The sequence below is a fragment of the Pristis pectinata genome, chromosome 9 (assembly GCF_009764475.1).
Source record: "Pristis pectinata isolate sPriPec2 chromosome 9, sPriPec2.1.pri, whole genome shotgun sequence".
In the NCBI taxonomy this organism is placed as follows: domain Eukaryota; kingdom Metazoa; phylum Chordata; class Chondrichthyes; order Rhinopristiformes; family Pristidae; genus Pristis; species Pristis pectinata.
Window position 1 is genome coordinate 26,974,595 of NC_067413.1, and position 21,372 is coordinate 26,995,966.

General features: G+C 39.8%; 1 protein-coding gene across 2 annotated transcripts in view; it reads left to right on the forward strand.

The window, feature by feature from the left end:
* Nucleotides 1-578: 578 nt before the first annotated feature.
* wnt3a (wingless-type MMTV integration site family, member 3A) overlaps nucleotides 579-21,372 on the forward strand; it is a 74,497-nt gene continuing 53,703 nt past the window's right edge. The window contains exon 1 of one of the 2 annotated variants that reach the window (XM_052023301.1): nucleotides 579-937. In XM_052023301.1, coding sequence (XP_051879261.1) covers nucleotides 861-937 — 77 coding nt within the window. In that variant the 5' untranslated portion in view covers nucleotides 579-860. The remainder of the gene's footprint in view (nucleotides 938-21,372) is intronic. The other variant, XM_052023303.1, reaches the window with a different exon arrangement.

Genomic DNA, 21,372 nt, shown 5'->3' on the forward strand with positions numbered 1-21,372 from the left:
ATACTCCATGTTTGCATCCAATGGTTGGCTAATACTCAGTAAATGTACTTGGTCACTTAGAACTTTTAGGAAGTTAAGAAAGATATTTTTCTCAATTTTACAAAATTGCAAATGGTTTAGTATTACACTAATTCCCAAGAGCTACTCCTACATGGTGACTTGAGCAGAAAGCATAGGGAGCTCTCCTGTTTCCCTAAATCCCTCATACACAGGTTTATGTGCACACAGTGCCTTGCCCACTGACCGCCCTCCCACCTAGACCATTTACATACATGTACACACACACCATCACAAATGCACACACAATCCCTAGGACGCTCTCACATAATTACGTATAATCTCTCTGTCTCTCCCTCTCTCACATACACACTCACACACTCAGACACATATAATCCCTCTCTCTCTCTCTCTCTCCCTCTCTCTCTCTCTCACACACACACACACAATATTTAATCTCAGCACCTTTTCCAACTCCAATTTAACTCTAGTATATATTTCAAGCTGCTATGGCCCAGGAGAAGCTGCAATGAGTGTTAAAATATTTCTTTGCAGTTAATCGTCTGGTGGTGAGCTTTTTTCCTGATTGACAGTTCCTGACTGTACAGTCACCCTATTCCCTGTGGCAATGGTTCCTGATTGGACACCAGTCAACTCTCCTTTTTTGGGTTAATATTTTTCTCTGGTATAATTTAGTCCCTATTGTTGTATCCAGTACTTTGTGGATCCGTGCGATTCTAGCCTTTTTTTAAATGTTTTGAATGGCATTGACTGGACGTTGGGGAAAAGGAAACAGAGAAAAACATTAGCTCTATTGCAAAGAACCTATATTGAAACAATAAGGTTTAAATCACTGACTAGTTATGGAAATGCAGCTGCTTGGATATTACTTGGTTTTACTGAACATGAAGCAAGTCACGGCAAGTTATCCAGTTTGGTGGTAAGTGGGAAAAGTTTCTCAAAGCTTTGTTTTAAACAAACTTGCTTTTACTTTGACACGCACCTCGTACTAAATGTTTCGATGTAGATTTTCTGCAAGAAATGATAATGTAAAAGAAAACAGAGCTTGGTCTTTAACCCTCAGCATCCTCCAGTTGTTTTGGTTACAGGATACGGTATCAGGTGTTTGTGCTGCTCGCCTCACCTTTCAGCGCGCTGGAGAGGGGAGCGGGGGAAGTAGTAGAAGCTGACACCTCGGTGTTTGCAGCAACATTTTCTTGTGTGTATGCCTATATATGTAGATTTGTTTATGTGTACAGTGGTGTTTATATGTGAGTGAGCGTTCATTTGTGCGCATGCAAATGAATTTCTGCTTCTGTGCGCATCTGCATTTCTATGTATGTGTGGCTGCATTTGTATGTGTATGCTTATGCGCATGTTTGTACGTGAGCTTATGTCTACAGCTATGTTAACTTATGCCTGCATGTATAAGTTTGTATATATGTTGTTTATGATTATATATTTTCCACTGGTGTGTATGTGCGCGCATATATTTGTTCGTGTAACTGTGGCTGTGTGTGTGTGTGTGAATGTCTGCGTGTGCCTCTGTGTTTGTGAAGATGTATGCATGTGTCTGCTTATGCTGGTTTATCAGGTGTTGGAAATATTTGCTTGGAGCAAAATAAGCAGGTAAGTTGAGCTCTGACGCCCAGGTGAGCTGAGAGAAAAAAAAGGAAGAGAATTGTTAGAACAGCAACTCTTTATGACACCAATACCTTGAATTATATTGTAACGCCGGGGTGGCTTTCTCCGGATATCAATAGATGCTTAAATAAATCGATTGTACGTCGTTGTAAATACAGTAGGTCATGATTTAAAGCGAGAAGCTGATTCCAGAACCAACGAAGAATATCGCTCCTGTTATAAAGTGTACATTTTGCGATGGAGACTTTGCTAAACTGATCTTGAAAACTGTTTAGACGGGGTCGCGGGAATGAGCGGGTGTAAGAGCCGGGTTTATCTACTGCGGCATACAGGTGTCTGCATTTAAAGCGTTTTACATTGTTCTCGATGTGTGTGTGTGTGTATTTCCTTGTTTGATTCTACTGGTTTTCCCAAAAGCGAGAGGTGTCATTCAGCACCATAACTCCTTTCTCTCTGTGTCTGAGATGAGTCCGTCCCGTTTCCCCAAAATCCAGTTTGAAAACGGGGTGTAAAAGCCGGTTTGTGAACTGAAACGCGTTGCCACGGGCCAGCTTCTCCATCCACCTCCTGTCCCCTCTACTCGTCTTCCTCTGCTACGTGCACCTTTAGCCCACTCTCCCCTGCGTCTCTGCCCTTCTATTCTGCCGTTACTTCTCACTCTGCTTTTATTTATCTATTTATTTGAATGTCATTTTCTCTACCGATTACTCGCTCTGTGCGTTCGTGTAATGTTTTCCGGGATCTAATTCGACTCCTCCCTTTACAGTTTTCCAGCCGCCCAGTCTGTTTCAATTGCCAGTTTTACAAATCCCATCCCGATTTAGGGTGATGAATGTTCAATCCCTGGGATTCTCTAGATATCTGCTGTTTCTCGCTGTTCACCATTTAGAAAGCGATGAGCTAACAGCTGTGCACAGTGAAATCAACTTGTCGCAGTTTCCCCCATTTGTTTAAGCCAGTAATATCCCTGCGTGATTTAAAGCTTCTATATGTATTGCACACAACACCGCCTTTTCATTGTGTCATCAGTGCGAATGTGAAGCTGGAGCTAAGCTTCACTGGGCAGAGAAATGAGCTAGAATCCCTGTAGGAGGGGGAAAGAAAGACAGCGAGAGAATTGAGGAAAGAGGAAGGCCCAGAATGAGATCTGAAGAGCCACAGAGATAAAGGGGGGAGAGGGACTTAGACCCTGACCAGAGATAAGACCCCAGACAGAGAGAGGAGACACACAGAAGACACTGGAAGGGAATGAGAAATGAAGAGTGGAGAACAAACCTTTTGCTCCAGATTCCAGTATTTGCAATCTCTTGTGTCTCTAGAAATTAAGAAATGTGTGTGTCCCATATAAGTGCCAGACATCTTCTGACAGAGAAGCAGGCGGTCAACGTTTCAGGTCCTGACCCGAAACGTTGACCACCTGCTTTTCTCCATGGATGCTGCCTGGCCTGCTGAGTTCCTCCAGCATCATCGTGTTTTTCGCCTTGATTCCAGAATCTGCAGTCCTTTGTTTCTCTACTATCTTCTGACAGAGACAGATTAAAATACAGATACAACTTGCAAGTTTACCTAAAATGAGATAAGATAAGATAAGATACCTTTAAAGTTGCATCTAATAACCTGCCAAAATTCTATTTTATCCATTTCATCTAATATCTTGAAACCTTCAAAATTCTAGTGAATATGACACTGGGGTGTATAATCTATCTAACTTAACTTTAGGAATCCAGTTGTCATTCTGATAAGCGTATTTTACAATCGCTCCATTGCCAATATTTCTGGTCCCATAAGTGCCCCCAGTACTAGTCAGTGTTTTGAGTAGCTGTAGCTTAATTTTCACCACCTTATATTCCAATCATTAAGATACAAGGCCTGCCATACTATTAAATTTTTAAAAATAATTTCCTGTGTCTATCTATAAAACTTCAATGAGCTATGCACAGCATATGGGAAACCCTGTGTTTCTTTAGATATCTGCTGTTTCTCGCTTCTCGTTATTTAGAAAGTATACAAAAGTGGATGACCTCGCATCCGAACACAGTGAAATTAACTTCCTGCTGTTTTCCCATTTTTCCTATTTGCTTAAGTAAGTAATATCTCTTTGTGTATTTAATTCTCACATCTACAGAACATGCAATGCTGTCTTTTTTGTTCCTTGAATATGTGGTGTTTCACTTAAATAATTTATGGATATACAACTAAGGAGTTGTGGCCTCAGCGCAAATGCCTGTGGGTTTCTACAAGCCACATCCTGCCAACTTGAGTACCTGTCCACACTCTGTGGAGGAGCAGTGAATCATTAATGGACACTTGTGGAATTCTATGTTTAACTGTAGTTGTGTAAACTCCAGAAGTTGCTGTCAAACTTCCTCCAATACATAATAAGCTTATTGTTGATCTCACCAACTAGAGTACAATATTCAGTTTTGATCATCAGGAAAGGTGTGAAGATCCTAGATAGGGTGTGGAAAGGATTTACTAGCATTCTTTCAGTGATAAGGGATTTCAACAATAGTTTAGATTGAAGATGCTACAGTTGTTTTTCTTTGAGTAAGGAACTTTGACAGGAGTTTTGATAGAGGTGAACAAAACCATGAGACCAAGAGCCACATCTTACAGTCAGGGGCTAACTATATAAGGGGGATTTGTGAGGGGAAACTTTTTTACTCAGAACTGTAGTTTATTGCTCGTAAGATGATAGAAACAAAATCAATCATGGCCTTCAAAGGAGAAGTAGGCAAGCCCTTGAAAGAGAATAATTTTCAAACCAATGTGGAAAAATTGAGGAATTGGACAGATGGATTGCTTGACCAACAGGAGCTACACACTCAGGTTGAATGGCCTCCTTCTGTGTTGTAACCACTTTATGATTCCATGATAAATTCCAGACCTTTGTGATTGTTGTTAGATAAACATTCACACATCAGTAGGTGGTCAACCAAATTTGGCTCATTAATCATCATCATATTTAATATGTCCTGCCCCTTATGACTACAGGACATACTGATATAGAAAACTAACCTGAGTACACTTACCTTTCTAATATGAACTACTATGCTCCTCTCAATGTATATATAAGTTAAAATCCCATATTAAGATCACTCTGCCTTTGCTACAGGTTAGTTTAATCTCTGCATTTATATGTTATACCAAATCACAGGAGCTACCACACCCTACTGCAATCTTAAATTAATTTCTGTTTCTTAATTCTACCCATAAAGTCTCCACGACCTAGTTAAGTTGTACTATCTTGTTGATTTCATTTTTAATCAGTAAGGGTACTCTTTTACCATTTTCCCCATCTTATCTGTAAAACTTATAACCTAATATGCTTAGTTTCTAGCCCTGAATGTTTTGCTGTCACATCTCAGTAACTTATTATATCATTCTCTAAAAGTTGACTTTTCACCTTAAGTTAGTTCCATTTATTCCCTTTGTTCTGTGTTTTATTTATACCAGTCACATACTTTTTCATTTTAATGCTCCTGGATTAATTATTTTATTTATTTGAATTTTCCCATTAACAGCCTAGTGGGCCATGCATGTATATTTCTAACCTCAGACAGAGGTAGACATACATGCACAACCCCCCAGAGATACAAGTACGATGCCACAGGTGTATAGAATCCTTAAGTAAGACCACAAGGGTATGAAATCACTTTTGGCATCAAAATTGAGGAAGGTATCCTAACTTTCAATGTAGACTCACCAGACTACATTGTAAAAGATTGTATTTTATTCTCTTGGTTGAGGGATGATTTAACCTAGGTGCTTAAAATAATACTAACATTCACTGTGGTGAACATAAAGAAGTTATTTCCTCTATTGAGGGAATCCAGAACAAGAGGATATAATTTTTAAATTAGAAGCATATCATTAATGTCTGATCAGCAAACAATACATACACATATTTGAGTGGAAGTCTAGAACATGCTACCCTGAAAATTTATGGATACAGGGATAATTGGACTCTACAAGAGTGTGATCAATGGATGTTTATTAGGTATCAAAGGATATGGAATAAGGCAAATAAATATATCTGAAGCACAACCAATCAGGGGTTAAAGGAATATTGGCGTGGTCTCAAGAGGCTGAAGGGCCAAGTCTGTGTTACAGATATCAATGAAAATTGTAATGTGCATTAGTGTACATATTAGCTGATGTCTTACTGCGCTGCTCACTGTAAGCAAGAGGATGCACTCGCTATAATGCAGACAAGTGCCATTGATCATTTGTCTCCCAACATAACTATATCATGTAAGTGATGATGAAAAGAAATATATGTTCTCAGCCACTTATACCCTGATACCATTTCTCAAGAGTTAACAGGGCACACAATAAATAATCATGGGATACCTAGGAAGTGAATTAAGAAGCGGCAGATATTCTGGCCTTGGCTTTCTGTCTCTGCAAAGTTACTCTTCAATTATTTTTGAAACTTAACAATGAATTTTGGCCATGACAGGAAATTGTGACTGAGGGAAGGAATGTTTAAGGCCAATGGCATAATAGTACTTGTTGACATCCTTTAGCATGGCCTTTGAAAATTTTGAGTCATCATGTTTGGCATGGACCGAAAATGCTGGAAACACGCAGCAGGTCAGGCAGCATCTGTGGAAAGAAAATGTTAAGAAAGAGTTAACATTTCAGGTGAAACATTATTTGAGCAGTAATCTGGAAGCCAACACTGTGGCTGTACTAAAACTCTTGGAGTGCTAATTGGTCCCATAGCCTTTGTGGTATCCAGTACTTTCAGCTATTTCTTGATTTCACGTGGAATGATTTATATTGGCTGGTCCAATTTCTGTGAAGGTGGAGATTTCAAAAGGAGGCTGAGATAGATAATCCACTTAATATATCGTCCAGCTACCTGCAGATAGTTGCAAATACCCCAGCCTTGTATTTTGCATTCATTAATTACTTTCCATCCTCTTGAAAGAGAAATCAACTGCTCCTGTTGACATTTTAATTGCCCACCACCATTCGTTGCTGGATATGGCATGATCCAGTGAACAAAGATTCAATTCAATGGTTCTGATATTGTTTGGCTCTCTTTATTGCATGTTGCTTCTATTGTTTCACACACATGTATCTCTGTATGGTAACCTCACCAGGTTGTTATCCCATTTCTAAGTACACCTGATGTTGTTCCCAGTGTGTATTCTTCACTCCAAATCTACCTGATATCAAGGAAACACCAATTGAATGGTTAATATTTCCTAAAATGGAATATATGACTATAACACAGTCCAATGTAAGTTAACCTTATATCTCACAGTGTACATGGGACTTTTGCAGCTAGAGGAACAGGCTTAAGTGAACAATCAAAAATAATTGACATCAGCACAAGAAAAAACTATTTTTTAGAAAGAAAGAGAAGTAATTATGATGCTCTACTGTTTAAAACTGACATCTAAATACTTTTCCTCAGCATTCAGCTCAAGCTATGGTTACTTACTTCTGTTTCCATTAATTTCTTACACAAATAGTTGAGATACCACTTGAAATGAGATGAAGTTCCAGGCACAATAGTATAGCGGTTAGCATATCACTATTACAGTGCCAGCGACCCCGGTTCAATTCCAGCCACTGTCTGTTAGGAGTTTGTATGTTCTCCCCATGTCTGCGTGGGTTTCTTCTGAGTGCTCTGGTTTCCTCCCACATTCCAAAGAGATACAGGTTAGGAAGTTATGGGCATGCTATGTTGGCACTGGAAACATGTGACACTTGCAGGCTGCCCCCAGAACACTCTATGCAAAAGATGCATTTCACTGTGTGTTCCGATGTACATGTGACTAATAAAGATATCCTATCTTATCAGCAAGGGTCAGAGAAAACACCACAGTGCTGAGTGCATTACTTCCTAAATCAGCAGCTGTTCATTCCAATCAAAAGCATTGCAAGTCAAGCCTGCCAAGTTCCTTGATTAATCGATCAGTCAGGGTCAGCAACAATAGAGCTTGTCTTCAGCTAGGCCTTGGTCTTGGGTGTAACAAATTCAAATTCAACTGACCCATTTGTGACTGCAAATTTTCAACTGTTCTTAAGCATCCTTTTATTTTCTCCAAGTTCCTTGAAATAGCTGTCACTTCACAGATTTGTGCCCATCTTTACTACAAGATCATGCTTAAACCTTATGAAACAAGGTTAAGCCCCGTTGCACACTTTAAGAACCAAAATCAAATTCATAAACTATAACTTTTACAATTGTAATTGCACTGCAAAAGTATTTAACTGGCTTTACTGTGCTTTGAAATGTCCTTCAGACGCAAAAACTGTTGCATAAAGATTTACTTTTATACACTATCCCTCCTTATCCTTCTCGCCTGCCTGCAGCCTTTGACAACAACGTCATCTCCAGCGCTCATTTCTGTTATCCAACTAAGTGGGAATCCCCAACTGGTTCTATTCCAATTATTCCAGGCAAAGCTAAAGGAATAAAAATGGAAAATACCAGGAACACTCAGCAGGTCAGCAGCATTCTTGGAGAGAGAAACACACTTTATTTTTCAGGTCAATGACCTTTCATCATTTCGAGCATTTTTTTGATGCTTATACTTCAAATTTCCAACATCTGTAGATTACTTTTTGTTTTTTAGAAAATGAACATAACACCTGAAGTGGCTTTTGCCTTCATACCTTGCTGGCACTGAAGTCACACATGGATTGATCCTGTTGATCCTCTACCCAAATCAATTTATATACTGCTCCAAAAAAGAAAAAAAAGGCTTGCATTTATGTAGCATCTTTCATAATCCCAGGACATCCTAAAGTACTTTGCTGCCAATGAAGCAATTGCTGCTGTGTTTGCAATGTCATAATAGTCATTTTGCCTTGAGGTAGTTTTCTCAGTGAGCAATATTATATCTATTGTACAATCTACTTTATTCATCTTGATTGCAGGATGAATATTGATCAGAATTTAAGTAATTCCTCTGCTCTTCATTGAAATAACACCACTAAATCTGCTGCATCCAACTGAAAGAGCAGCCAGGATCTTGATTGGATAACTTATGCAGAAAGGGGCACCTTCGAGGCTGTACTGGATTGTCCAGGTTTTGTACTCAAATCCAGCTTCAATATGTTCACTGAATGAAAATGCATCATCACCATTTCTCTCCATGTTGCTTGGCTGCTTGCCTGCCATTCAGTAGCAGAGATGCAGAAAGTTACTCTATTTAAACACTGCGTAGAACATAACCAATGTCTTCAGTCTCAGATACAAACATTGTTCCTTAGCTACCATTTCCTTTCCCTTCTTTGGTGCCTGTCTCAGACTGAATCAGGCTCTTAATACCTTTAGCATTCTGTTTGCCCCTGACCTGAGATTCCAACCTCATAGCACTCTGCCATATAGGTGCCCACCTATATCTCCATTGGGGTAAAGGCTGTTGAGGTGCCCAAGCTTGCCAGTTACACACTATTGGAAACACACTGTTTCAAATGGTTTCTCCCTACAGGCAATAGGCTTCCAGTGGATTGACAATGCCCTATCCAGTGCAGGACCTTTCTGACCACTCCTTTCTGGTCCACTCCTGGAATTCACTGTCATCCCACCAGAGCTGGATGAGAAGTCTGTGGTGATGCTGGCTTGGAAATGCTGCAGATTGGGAGGGTTGATGGGAGACTAGAGTTCAGAAAGACTGGGCAAGCTATATCAGGGCGATCAATTAAGATTCCACACTGTGTACCATGTGAGTATCATGACAGTTCCTTATGCTACTGTGCAGTCACAGACCAAACCATGTTAGTACACCTAACTGAATCACTAATCTATCTTTCTCTGCACCTACAATTACACATGCGCTGCCTAGATCAGTGGTAATGGGAGCCATTCACAGATGTAAGGGTCAGGAGATTCTACTGAGCTACTGAGCTTTGCATAGAGCAAATCCCTTTGCATAACTTCTGATGTAAAAGTTCATTAAATGCCAGCAGTTATGGGAGTAACCTGAATCATGAAATCTGAAACCTGAAACCATCATTTCTGCTTTTACCACCTTGGCTATTTAGAACATAGAACATAGAACACTACAGCACAGTACAGGCCCTTTGGCCCACAATGTTGTGCCGACATTTTATCCTGCTCTAAGATCTATCTAACCCTTCCCTCCCACATAGCCCCCTATTTTTCTATCAGTCGTGTGTCTGTCTAAGAGTCTCTTAAGTATCCCTAATGTATCTGCCCACAACCTCTGCTGGCAGTGCGTTCCACGCACCCACCACTCTCTGTGTAAAAAAACTTACCCCTGACATCCTATCAGTCGTGTGTCTGTCTAAGAGTCTCTTAAGTATCCCTAATGTATCTGCCCACAACCTCTGCTGGCAGTGCGTTCCACGCACCCACCACTCTCTGTGTAAAAAAACTTACCCCTGACATCCTTCCTCTAACCACCTTAAAATTTTGTCCCATCGTGTTAGCCATTGTCGCCCTGGGAAAACGTGCTCTCCCAGTGCTCTCCCGGCTGGCCTTCCAACTCACACCCACCGTAGGTCTGAGCCAATCCAAAACCCAACTCACACCATTTCATTCATCTATACTTACATTATAAATATAACAATTCAATCTAAATATGAAAACTCTCTCACTATTTTTATAACTTCCTCCTGTTCTTCATCTCTTCCAAGAACTTACATTCCTGCAATATGGCTTCTTGTATTCTTCCATAGAGTCAGAGCCAGACAACCCCATCAGCCAACAGCTGCAGGGCAACCATCAAGCACCCACCTTCACTAATCCTGTACTAATTCCATGTATTTCTCTTCATAACTCCCCCCAGATTCTCCACTTTTGGGGCAATTTACAATGGCCAATTAGCTGAGCAACTGGCACATTTCCAACTTTAGTCTAGTGTTGAGGACTGTGCCATCAGCTGTTTAGCCCCTTAAATTTTTGAAAATCTTCCACCTTTCTTCACCTGTTTGTGATAATCCATAGAAACTAGATCATGGACAAAGCTTTTGGCCCTGAACTCATGCCTCCCAGTGTTTTTATCTGATTATCCTCTTGTGAAACACCAAGGGTCATCTTCCTATGATAAAGATGCTATATAAAATCAAGAGTTTTTCTCAGAGTAGGTGATGTGTTCGTCTCAAGTGGGGCTTGATTCCACTTCCTTCTAACTCAAGAGATGTCTTTAATGATCCAAACTCAATTTCCAACCTGCAGAGAAACTGATCCAATATGTCTAGCTTTGTTAAACAAAGTGCATTGCAATAGAACATGAGGTACGTGTCTGGTAACATAGTCTTTTGTCCTGCTTTTAATCCTTGGAGAACAGATATTCTGTTTTCAGATTGAGAACATTTATTGTAAAATTCCAAAAAATGTAGAAGGTGGAAGAAATCAATACATAAATATTAAGGAAACTGATTGCTGTTAAGATAATGATACAAATCGAGGCTGCAGAAGAAAAGTCGATTATATACACACAAATAATCAATCATCTTTTATTCTACTCTAAAGGGAATGGTCAGGGTTCACAGTGTGGTACAATATTAAAGCTGAGAAGATTGATAAAGGGAAATTAAGTTGCTAGGTAGATTTGTGCCTGGGTATCTAATTTTATAATGTAGATCAGTCAGGGAAATAAGCAATTCCATAGTAGTGGTCCTTACGTAGGATGATCCTGAGAAAGAATAAACTGGGACTGAAAATTCTCTGGTAAGCTGTAATATATGATACAAAAGCGTATGTGTTTTGAAATTTGCTACTGAAATTTTGTTCTTTGGAAGTCACCGGATGCAAATTTCAGAAATGCTCAACGTGCATTATCCTATGAAAGAGGATGACTTTAGAGTCTTTTACCTTGAATTTTTTTTTAATCTTAGTATTTTTATATGGACCCCCTTTTCAGTACTTTGTTTGAGGTGACAAAGTTAAAATGAAAACGTTACGGTAATTTTAATTAATTATAGATATTTGCAGTGTATGCATCTCCATTGATGGCTGCATTTCTAACTGTTTAGCCCAGAAGTTCTAGATACCTAGAAAACTTGGAAAATCATAAGGATTTCATAATGTAGGAAATTATTTTCTATTTATGCATTTTTCAACTGTATGTATTGCTGGCATTGTTGGCATTTGTTACCCATCCCTGGTCAGTCTTGAGAAGATGGTGAAGGTATTCCCACAATGCTATGGGGTAGGGAGATCCAGCAACATTGAAATATATATTTCAAGGTCAGGATGGTGTAAAACTTGGTAGAGACCATGGGTTTGGGAACTGATTTTGGAGTAAAATAATTACAACATTTTTTAGGTAGTACACACTGCAGCCATGACTCCCTGGTGGTGGAAGGAGTGAATGTTTAGGGTGATGAATGATGTGAAATCAAAGAGGCTGCTTTGGCCTGGATGTTGTTGAGTATTGTTGAAGCTACACTTGTCCCTGTAAGTGGAGAGTTTCAGAAGCACATAAGTAAAAGTTAGAATAGGCCACTTGTGCTCTCATGCATACTCTAACATCCAACAAATGTTAGAACATAGAACTTTACAGCACAGTACAGGCCTAAATGTTGTGCTGACATTTTATCCTGCTCTAAGATCTATCTAACCCCTCCCTCCTACATAGCCTTGCATTTCTCTATCATTCATGTGTCTAAGAGTCTCTTAAATGTCCTGAATGTATCTGCCCCCACAACCTCTGCCGGCAGTGCATTCTACACACCCACCATTCTCTGTGTAAAAAACTCACCCCTGACATCCCCGTTATATCTTCCTCCAATCACCTTAAAATTATGTCCCCTCGTGTTAGCCATTGTCACCCTGGGAAAAAGTCTCTGACTGTCCACTTGATCTATGCCTCTTATCATCTTGTACACCTCTATCAAATCACCTCTCATTCTCCTTCTCTCCAAAGAGAAAAGCCCAAGCTCACTCAACCTATCCTCATAAGACATGCTCTCCAAGCCAGGCAGCATCCTGGTATATCTCCTCTGTACCCTCTCTAAAGCTAGAATATGACAAATCATTCATCCCAGCACCACTTTCCTGCACTTACCCTATATTCCTTGATTTCCTTAGTATCTAAAAACTTATCAATTTCTGTAGGTAGTGGAAAGGTTTTGGGATGTTGGTAGATGAGACACTCAGTGCAGGACAGCTAACCTCTGACTTGCTCTTGTAGTGGAAGTATTCATGCAGTGAGCATAATTAAGTTTCTGGTCAGTGATGAACTTCAGGATGTCAATGATGAGGGACTCATTGATGGTAATGTCATTGAATATCAAGAGCAGGATTTGGACTTACTATGATTCAGAAAGAGACCATTTGCTCTATCCATTTCAGATTAACTACAGGGCCGCAGGTGTGGAGTCATGGGTGAGATTGACAGATTTCATCCCCCAAGGGACAGTTAGTGAATCACATGCGTTTTCATGATAATCTGATAGTTTTATGTAATTTTTGTCTTCAGTCAACATTATGAAGTAAATTAAGCCACTAAGAGGGGTTTTGAACTCATCTCTCTGGATTGATAGATCAGGGCTCTGGTTTAGTTGTCTAATAACTTAATTACTACACTTTCATTGTACCTAATGGAGCAGCTAATTTTCCCAGAGAAGGCCCACCTATAGCATTGAAATAATGATTGATAATCTATTCTTTATAGCATTGATTCAGGGATACTTCAGGAAAAGCTTGCTTCCTGATAGAAAGGTACCATGGGATCTGGTTTTGGTTTAACATCTCCTCTGAAAGATGGCACATCTTAGCGTTGGTATGCATTTGGCGTCAATGCTGGAGTGAAAATTGTGCCCACGCCTTTGGTTACAGAGACCACTGAGGCCACATTATTAAACAATTTAGCTAAGGAGATTCCAAAGAATATTTCTTAAAACTTGCGGCATAAAGTTGATACTTGCTGAAAGCAAAAAAAAGGAGATGGTGAATTAGTCACCTACTTCACATGAACATGATTTTCTTTTCTAGCAGTGTCACATAAAGTAGACTGCCAATTCACAATCATTTATTTATACACTCTTCTTTTCTCAGTATATCTTATAGTCTTCAGTTGCTGGATAAATGAACACTTACCATATGAAGCATGCAGGTTAGCACCAGCTCCCCCAGGCCAAGTGTGGCAAGTTTTTTCAAGCTCTTCATTTATTGACATTGGCTACAGAGTTCCCTCTGCTTTAAACAGCAGTTTCAACTTGGACAACCTCAGAAGACAGTCTGCCACCGTAGTGATCAGCGTAGGGGTTGGTGGTACTGGGATGTAGGTGGCAAGTCAGGGAATAGTCGAGGGGGATACCCTCCCATGATAGTTTAAAAAACACATGCAATTATTGATGTGCTTGCACACTTTTGCTACATAATGCTAAGGATAAGCATATGCATCCACATGCCAGTACATTTAAATGTGTGTTGCATCTCAAGTGGCAACATCACTGCCAGCCAGCCTAAGATTTCTCACAGTAACAATGCCATTTGCCGTATTTTTTCAATGAGGAATTAGGAACTGGACCAACATTACCCAAACCCACCTCACAGAGGATCTTAACAAGCAAACTGGTTTCTTCTATTAATGAGTTGGATGTGGTCCCAGGTTCCCAAGGTGAAAGAAAAACAGAACAATGCTGGAAGGACTCAGCAGGTCTGGCAGCTTCAGTGGAAAGAGAAACAAAGCTAAGGTTTTAGGTCATCAAAACTGGAAAAGTGAGAAAACAAGCTTGTTTTAAATTGTAAATGGGTGATGGAGCAATGGATAGGACAAAGGGATATCTTTGATAAACTGAGGCCAGAGTTACTAGGATAACACACTGTTACAACATAATCAAAGACCCCTCCCACCCCAGACATTCTCTCTTCTCCTCCCTCCTATCAGACAGAAGATTCAAAAGCCTGAAAACATGTGCCACCAGGCTCAAGGACAGCTTCTTTCCTGATGTAATAAGACTATTGAACAGACCTCTTATACGATAAGATGGACTCTTGACCTCACAATCTACCTTGTCATAGCCTTACACTTTATTGTCTGCCTGCACTGCACTTTCTCTGTAACTGTAACATTATGTTCTGCATTCTGTTATTGCTTTTCCCTTGTACTACCTCAATGTACTTATGTGATGAAATGATCTGTATCGATGGCATGCAAAACAAAGATTTTCACTGTTCCTTGGTACATGTGACAATAATAAACCAATTTACCAATTTAATAAAAGCAGAAAAAGAGGTGCTGGGGGAACTCGGTGGGTCAGGCAGCATTTGTCGAGGGAAATGCACAGTTAACATTTTGGGTCGAGACCCTTCATATGGACTGCTCCCACTGCCTGACCTGCTGAGTTCCTCCAGCAGCCCATTTTTTTGCTCCAGATACCAGCATCTGCCATCTCTTGTGTCTATGCTGTTAACAAAGCTAGATTAATGAGAGAAGTTGTAGAGATAGAAAACAAACTAAGGCATATGCAAAAGCTGTGAAACGCAGGTCAGAGTTGTTCTAGAGGACTAAGACAAAGGAGGGTGTTGGAAATGCCCAGCAGGCAGTATCTCTGGAGAAAGAAAAACCGAGCTAATATTACAAACTGATAAACTTACAGCAAATAATGATCTAACTGGTCATTTCTGGTACAGAGAAAGGGACATCCCTGAAATTATTAAAATGGGTATTGAATCCCAAAGTCTGCCACATGATCAGACAGAAATGAGTTGCTGTTCCTCAAACTTACATCAGCCCCATTGGAACCATGCAGGAGGCCACAGAAAGATAAATCAGAGTGAAGGCAGGATGGACAATTAAAGTGATTGATAAATGGAAGTTTGGGATCGCCACTTCCGACTGAATGAAGGTGCTCCACAAAAGGATCACCCAATTTGCATTTGGTTTCTTCAATGCAGAGATCATATCATGAGAACTGAATACAGTACACTGGATTGGAAAAAGTACAACTGAGTTGGAGTTGCAGTTTCACCTGGAAGAACTTTTTGGGTCACTGGATGTTGGGAAGGGATAAGGATAAGGAGCAGGTGTTGCATCTGTTATGGTTGCATGGGAAAGTGTCAAAGAAGGGGAATGTTTGGTTGAGATGCAAGAGTGGGCCAGAGAGTCATGGGAGAAGGGAGGACAAGATGGTGCTGTGGTGGTATATCTTTAAAGGTGGCAGAAATTGCAAAGGATGGTCTCTTGAATGTGGAGGCTAATGGGGAGGAAAATGAGGACCAGGAGAACTATCCTTGCTCTGACCAGAAGGAGAGAGGTTGAGAATGGAGGTGTGGGAAGTAGTTCAGATGTGGTCAATGGCTCTGTCAACTATGTTAGAGGGGAAGTATGGTTGAGGAGAAAGGAAGACATCTCAGAGGCACCCTTGTTGGAAGAGTAGATACAATAGACACACTGGAGCTGGGAGACTGGAATTATGCTCCTTACAGGACTATGGTCAAGATAACTGTGGGAGTCCATGAGCTTGTAATGCATATATATGGCTAACTTATGTGAAAGGACTATTCTGACTTCCTCTATTTTCCAGTCTGTCTGCCTGCCACTTTTATATTCACCATATCTTCAGTATAAACCATCTAAGTATTTTGATTAGATTTTAGCTCTAGCACCTGGTTAACCATTCTTCTGAAAATCTTTAGTGGCAGTTAATTAATGGAGTATGCTGGAGTGTTGATGTGACCTGTATTTGCCCAGTTGAGTCATTGTATTGAGTTTACATTCCAGCAAGCTAAGTGTGTGAGTGTTAAAGAGAATTAAGCAATTATTTCATCAGATATCCAGCCTAAATAAACAAGATACAGTTAAGCCTCAGGTACTGTCTTTCAGTGTGAAAAGAGAATTTTAAAAAGTCTGTATCCATCTCACATTAGAGATTAATCACACATTTACGGTATGTGTTCAGCATTATAGACATCCCTTTATTCATTATAGATGATGGAGGTATTTGAGGACAAAGCCAAGGATTTTATATTTGCTGGGTGACAGCAAAGGTGTGTCAAAAGAAGCTAACATCCTCCTCATGTTTTCATTGCATTGATTCAATTAAGTGGCTTACAAGGACAGTTCACGGTCCCATCAATGGGTAGCAAGCACTGAAGGAAAAGACATGAGAATGTTAGCACTCTCCACCACCACTGTGGCTGCGTCAGGCTAACGATTTGAAGGGCAAGAGATATAAATACTATTAAGTAATGGGCCTTCTGACTCTCAACCCAGTGAATTTATATAAATGTGTGAAGGACAGCTTAATTAGGATTAAGCATAGTATGCAGCATCAAATGGAAATGTCTGTGAAACATTAAAATACTGAATTTAGGACATTTCAAGGTGTTTTCCATCTAATTACTTATTGTTCAGATATAATTATTCTTGTGATATGGAGACATATGTCAGCCATTATGCAAGATTCCGCAAACAGCAAAGGGATAAGTGGCAGATTAGGTTTTCTTGTGTCATGTTAGTTGCATAATAAACACTGGGTAGAGCATAAATTCTTCCTCTTCCAAAAATTATGCCATGGGATCCTTAAATTCATTGAAGTGACCTCAGTGCAATGATTCATTCAGAAGACGGCAATCGTGGCATTGCAAGCTTCCCTCAGCAATGCATAGAAGCAATAGTCTAGATTATGTTGTCAAATCCTCTGATATAATTATATTTGAAAATGTCCAATAAAGTTGATTAAACACACCCCGTAAACCTCATTGGACTTACTTCAGTTTGGCTATCTAGCTTTATATGAAATGCAACAGAAACCTATTTATATGTGACGTGGAGGTTCTAACACATTCTCAAAGTTTTAGGATCACAGGGACAAAAGGCCAACAGCATTCAGATCATGGTGTGTAATGTGAGTATTGAAGTTCTATCAATTAACCATAATGGTTCTCCTGATCTCCTGCTGGAACTTCAATAGAACATTAGTGAAAAGGCTAAACAGATTACCATTTTTAGTATACTTCCAAGGTTTTTGCCAAATTAGAGTCATAGAGTTATACAACATGGAAGCATGCCCTTTGGCCCAACTCCTCCCTGCCAACCAGGGGCCTACCTGAGCGCGTCTTATTTGCCTGCATTTGGCCTACATCCCTCTAAACCTTTCCTATCAATGAACCTATCTAAATGACTGAAACATTCTAATTGTACCCACATTTACCACTTCCTCTGGCGGCTCATTCCACATACCCACCACTCTCCATGTGAAAAGGTTGTCTCTCAGGTCCCCTTTAAGTTGTTCCCCTCTCACCTTAAGTCGATGTACTTTAGCTTTAGACTCCCCTACCCTGGGAAAAAGACTGTAACCATTCAACTTATGTATGCCCTCATTGTTTTATATACTTTTATATAAGATTACTCCTCGGTCTCCCTCGCTCCAGGGGGAAAAAATAACAGCCTATCAAGTCTTTCCTTATAGCTCAAGCCCTCCACTCCTGGTAACATCCATGTGAATCTTTTCTGCACCCTTTCTAGCTTAATGACATCCTTCCTATAGCTCAGCAATCAGAACATCGAGCTATAGACTCCATAGTTTATAGCTCGACTTGTAACAGTGCGGTCTCACCAACGCCTTGTATAGTTGTAACATGACATCCCAACTCTTGTACTCAATGTCCTGACCAATGAAGGCAAGTGGGCCAAACGCCTTCTTCATCACCCCGTCCACCCATGTTGCCATTCTGGGAAGATTGGGAGAATCTCCATGAATTTTCAGGCAGGTACGAAATAATGGTCTTCGATGAATTTGAAAATAGGGATGCAATGAAAATTGTGAAAACTTATCAATGGGAATTGAACAAGGAATGTAATGTAGAAGGCCCATCGATGGTGAATGAATTTGTTTTATACTGCTTAGAAGGGATGTATCCCAATGGGGATTAAACATAGTGTGTGAAGTTGATGGATAATGCCTATTAATCATTGAGGCAGGTTTTAGTCAAGAATCTCCCAACTCAGTGGCAGGGGTGTTACCAAATTAACCTTTAAAATGCCAAATAAACACTTTAACTCCAGCTGAATTTTACTGATCATGTTCAATACTTACAAAGTGAAATAGTTAATATGGGTGGGACAAAGAAACGCAAGCCAAAAGGTGATTCTTCAATCCATAAACCCATGGAATATAGTATAAGGTAATTCGTGGGATTAATTTTTTATGCGCTATAAATGATCCACTCAGTCTTTGAAGATTAATGCTGCAAGTCATTGGACTCCAGCCAAACCACAATCAGGCCTTTTTGACTGTGAAATGCTTAAGCACCCTTGCAAAATGAAAGTGTCCATCAGTCAATTTACTTCAAAATTACTTGAGGTTCCATTGTTCAGATGATGACAATAGTCTGTAGCTGAGTCATGCAAACCAAGAAAGTTTCAATCTAACCCCAGGAATTTGTTGAAATGAATTTTAATAGACCCCAACAGCTGTGAACAAAAATTAACTTGCACTTCTCTAAAATGTGTGTTGAAGCAAAACATCCCATAGTGCTTTATATGACTGACACTGGATCAACACAGGAGATAAGAGAAGATATCTTTATTAGTGACATGTACATCAAAACACACATTGAAATGCATCTTTTGCATGGAGTGTTCTGGGGGCAGCCCGCAAGTGTCGCCACGCTTCTGACGCCAACAGAGCATGCCCACAACTTCCTAACCTGTACGTCTTTTGGAATGTGGGAGGAAACCGGAGCACCCAGAGGAAACCCACGCAGACATGAGGAGAACATACAAACTCCTTACAGACAGTGGCCGGAATTGAGCCCAGGTCGCTGGCGCTGTAAAGCATTATGCTAACCGCTACACTATTAAGACATTTAACAAAATCTTGGTCGGAGAGATAGATTTAAGGAGCCACTTAAAGGAGGAGAGATAGGTGGAGAGTTTATAGAGGAATTCTTGGTCGGTTAAAGACAGCAATGGTGATGTGAAGGAGGTGGGAGATGAACACATAATTGATAGACAAATCCATTATGTTACTGGGTCCTTGATGGTAGGCACTCAGTTAGAATATCAACTGTATTCTGCTTACTACAAGATTAACATGCAGACAAACTCATTCACTGTAAATTAATGATTTAGAAAACAGTGGTGCTAGGTCTTGCAGGGAACAGAGACGCACAGAGTTGGAAATTCCTCTGTCAAGGTAAGAAATTGCTTTAATGTGAGGAAGCATGACATTTTTATTGATTTGCACTTTTTAAGGAAGAACGAACCTAAATGGTTCGCCAGTATGTCCAACTGTGTTAAGTAAACCATTTTTTGTTCTGAATCTGAGCTCATCTTAGCAAATTGCCATGACTTGCCTTCAAAAATACCAGAGAAGGGAGCAAGTGCATTAGTTGTGAATATCTAATTAAATCACATGAGATTACTAGTAATTTCCCCATTTGTTATGCTTTTGTTTGAATATACATTTGACTGTAAAGACACACTTCTAAAGCTAAGACATTCACATCATTCATGGGACTGGCAGCCTTGGAGACGGTGCACAGGAGATTTATCAGAATAAGACAGTAGCTAAGACTCTTTAGTGAAGTGACAGGAAAAAACTAGGATTGTTCCCCTTAGAATAGAGTGAAAAGTTAACAGTAGAATAAATAGGGGTGTTAAACATTTTTGAAAGGGCATGTGAGAAATAAAGATAAGCTAATTCCACTCATGACTAGGTGTTAACCAAATGATATAAATTAAAGATTATTGAGATGGAACAAGAAGGGTGGTGTGGAGAATTATTCTGCAGGAAGTTGCTATGATTGAGATAGCATAGCCTAAAAATGGGAAGAAGATTTGGTGGTAATTTTCAAATTGATTTTGGACACAAACTTGAAAAGAAAAACCCGCACAGCTTCAAGTAAGTTGAGGAAATTGGATAAAAGATAGTCCAAGTGAAAGAACAGGCACCAGTGGGCAAGGGTTAAGAGGTTTCTAAGGGATCTGAGGATGTATTTACTTTCACCCAGAGGCTGGTTGGAACCTGGAACACTCTACCTGATTTACAACATTTAAGAAGTACCTGGATGAGCACTTGAATATCCAAGGTATAGAAATCTACGGACCAAATGCTGATGAGTGAGATTAGTGTAGATGGTCGACGTGGATGTGGTGGACTGAAGAGACTGTTTCTGTGCTGTTTGACTCTATGATTCGATGATCCTATGACCAAGGGCCAAATGGCTTTCCAGACGTTACTTGAATTTACTTTGTATTACTATAAGAATATCCCAGATAAAATCGAAACTGGGTACTTTTTATTACATTACTTATTTTTTTATATATACATTGTGTTAATGTTGTTGGTGCCCTGCTAGCATTTGCAATTGGAATAAAAACATAGTAGGTATGGTATTCACATGGTATTCACCGACAAAGCTATGACTGTGATTTCCTGACAGTAGCTTGTGAAGTTGGATTCCATTGCTAAGGCCTGCCCTAGATCACAAGTCACGCAAAATGCCACCTCGCTACATTACAACAATAGAAACAATGGAATAACACTCTCTATTTGTAATATATAATTGTTTGTACTGAAGTTGAATCAAGTGAGCAACGTAAAGTCTCGTGTTAGGCATGGAGCCTAGACTGAGTGCAGGACAAGTTATCTGATAATTTGATGTAAGGAAAAGAACAAGTAGAGAAGTGTAGAACAAAAGAAAAATTCGGCCAAAACCAAAAACAAGCCACCCACACTCACTTCTGATCTGCATGCTAAGCACAAATTCTGCTATTGTCAGCTACTCCCAAACCAGCTCAAAGTACAATAGTTAGGCCTTGTGTAATTTTTTTACTGTCACTG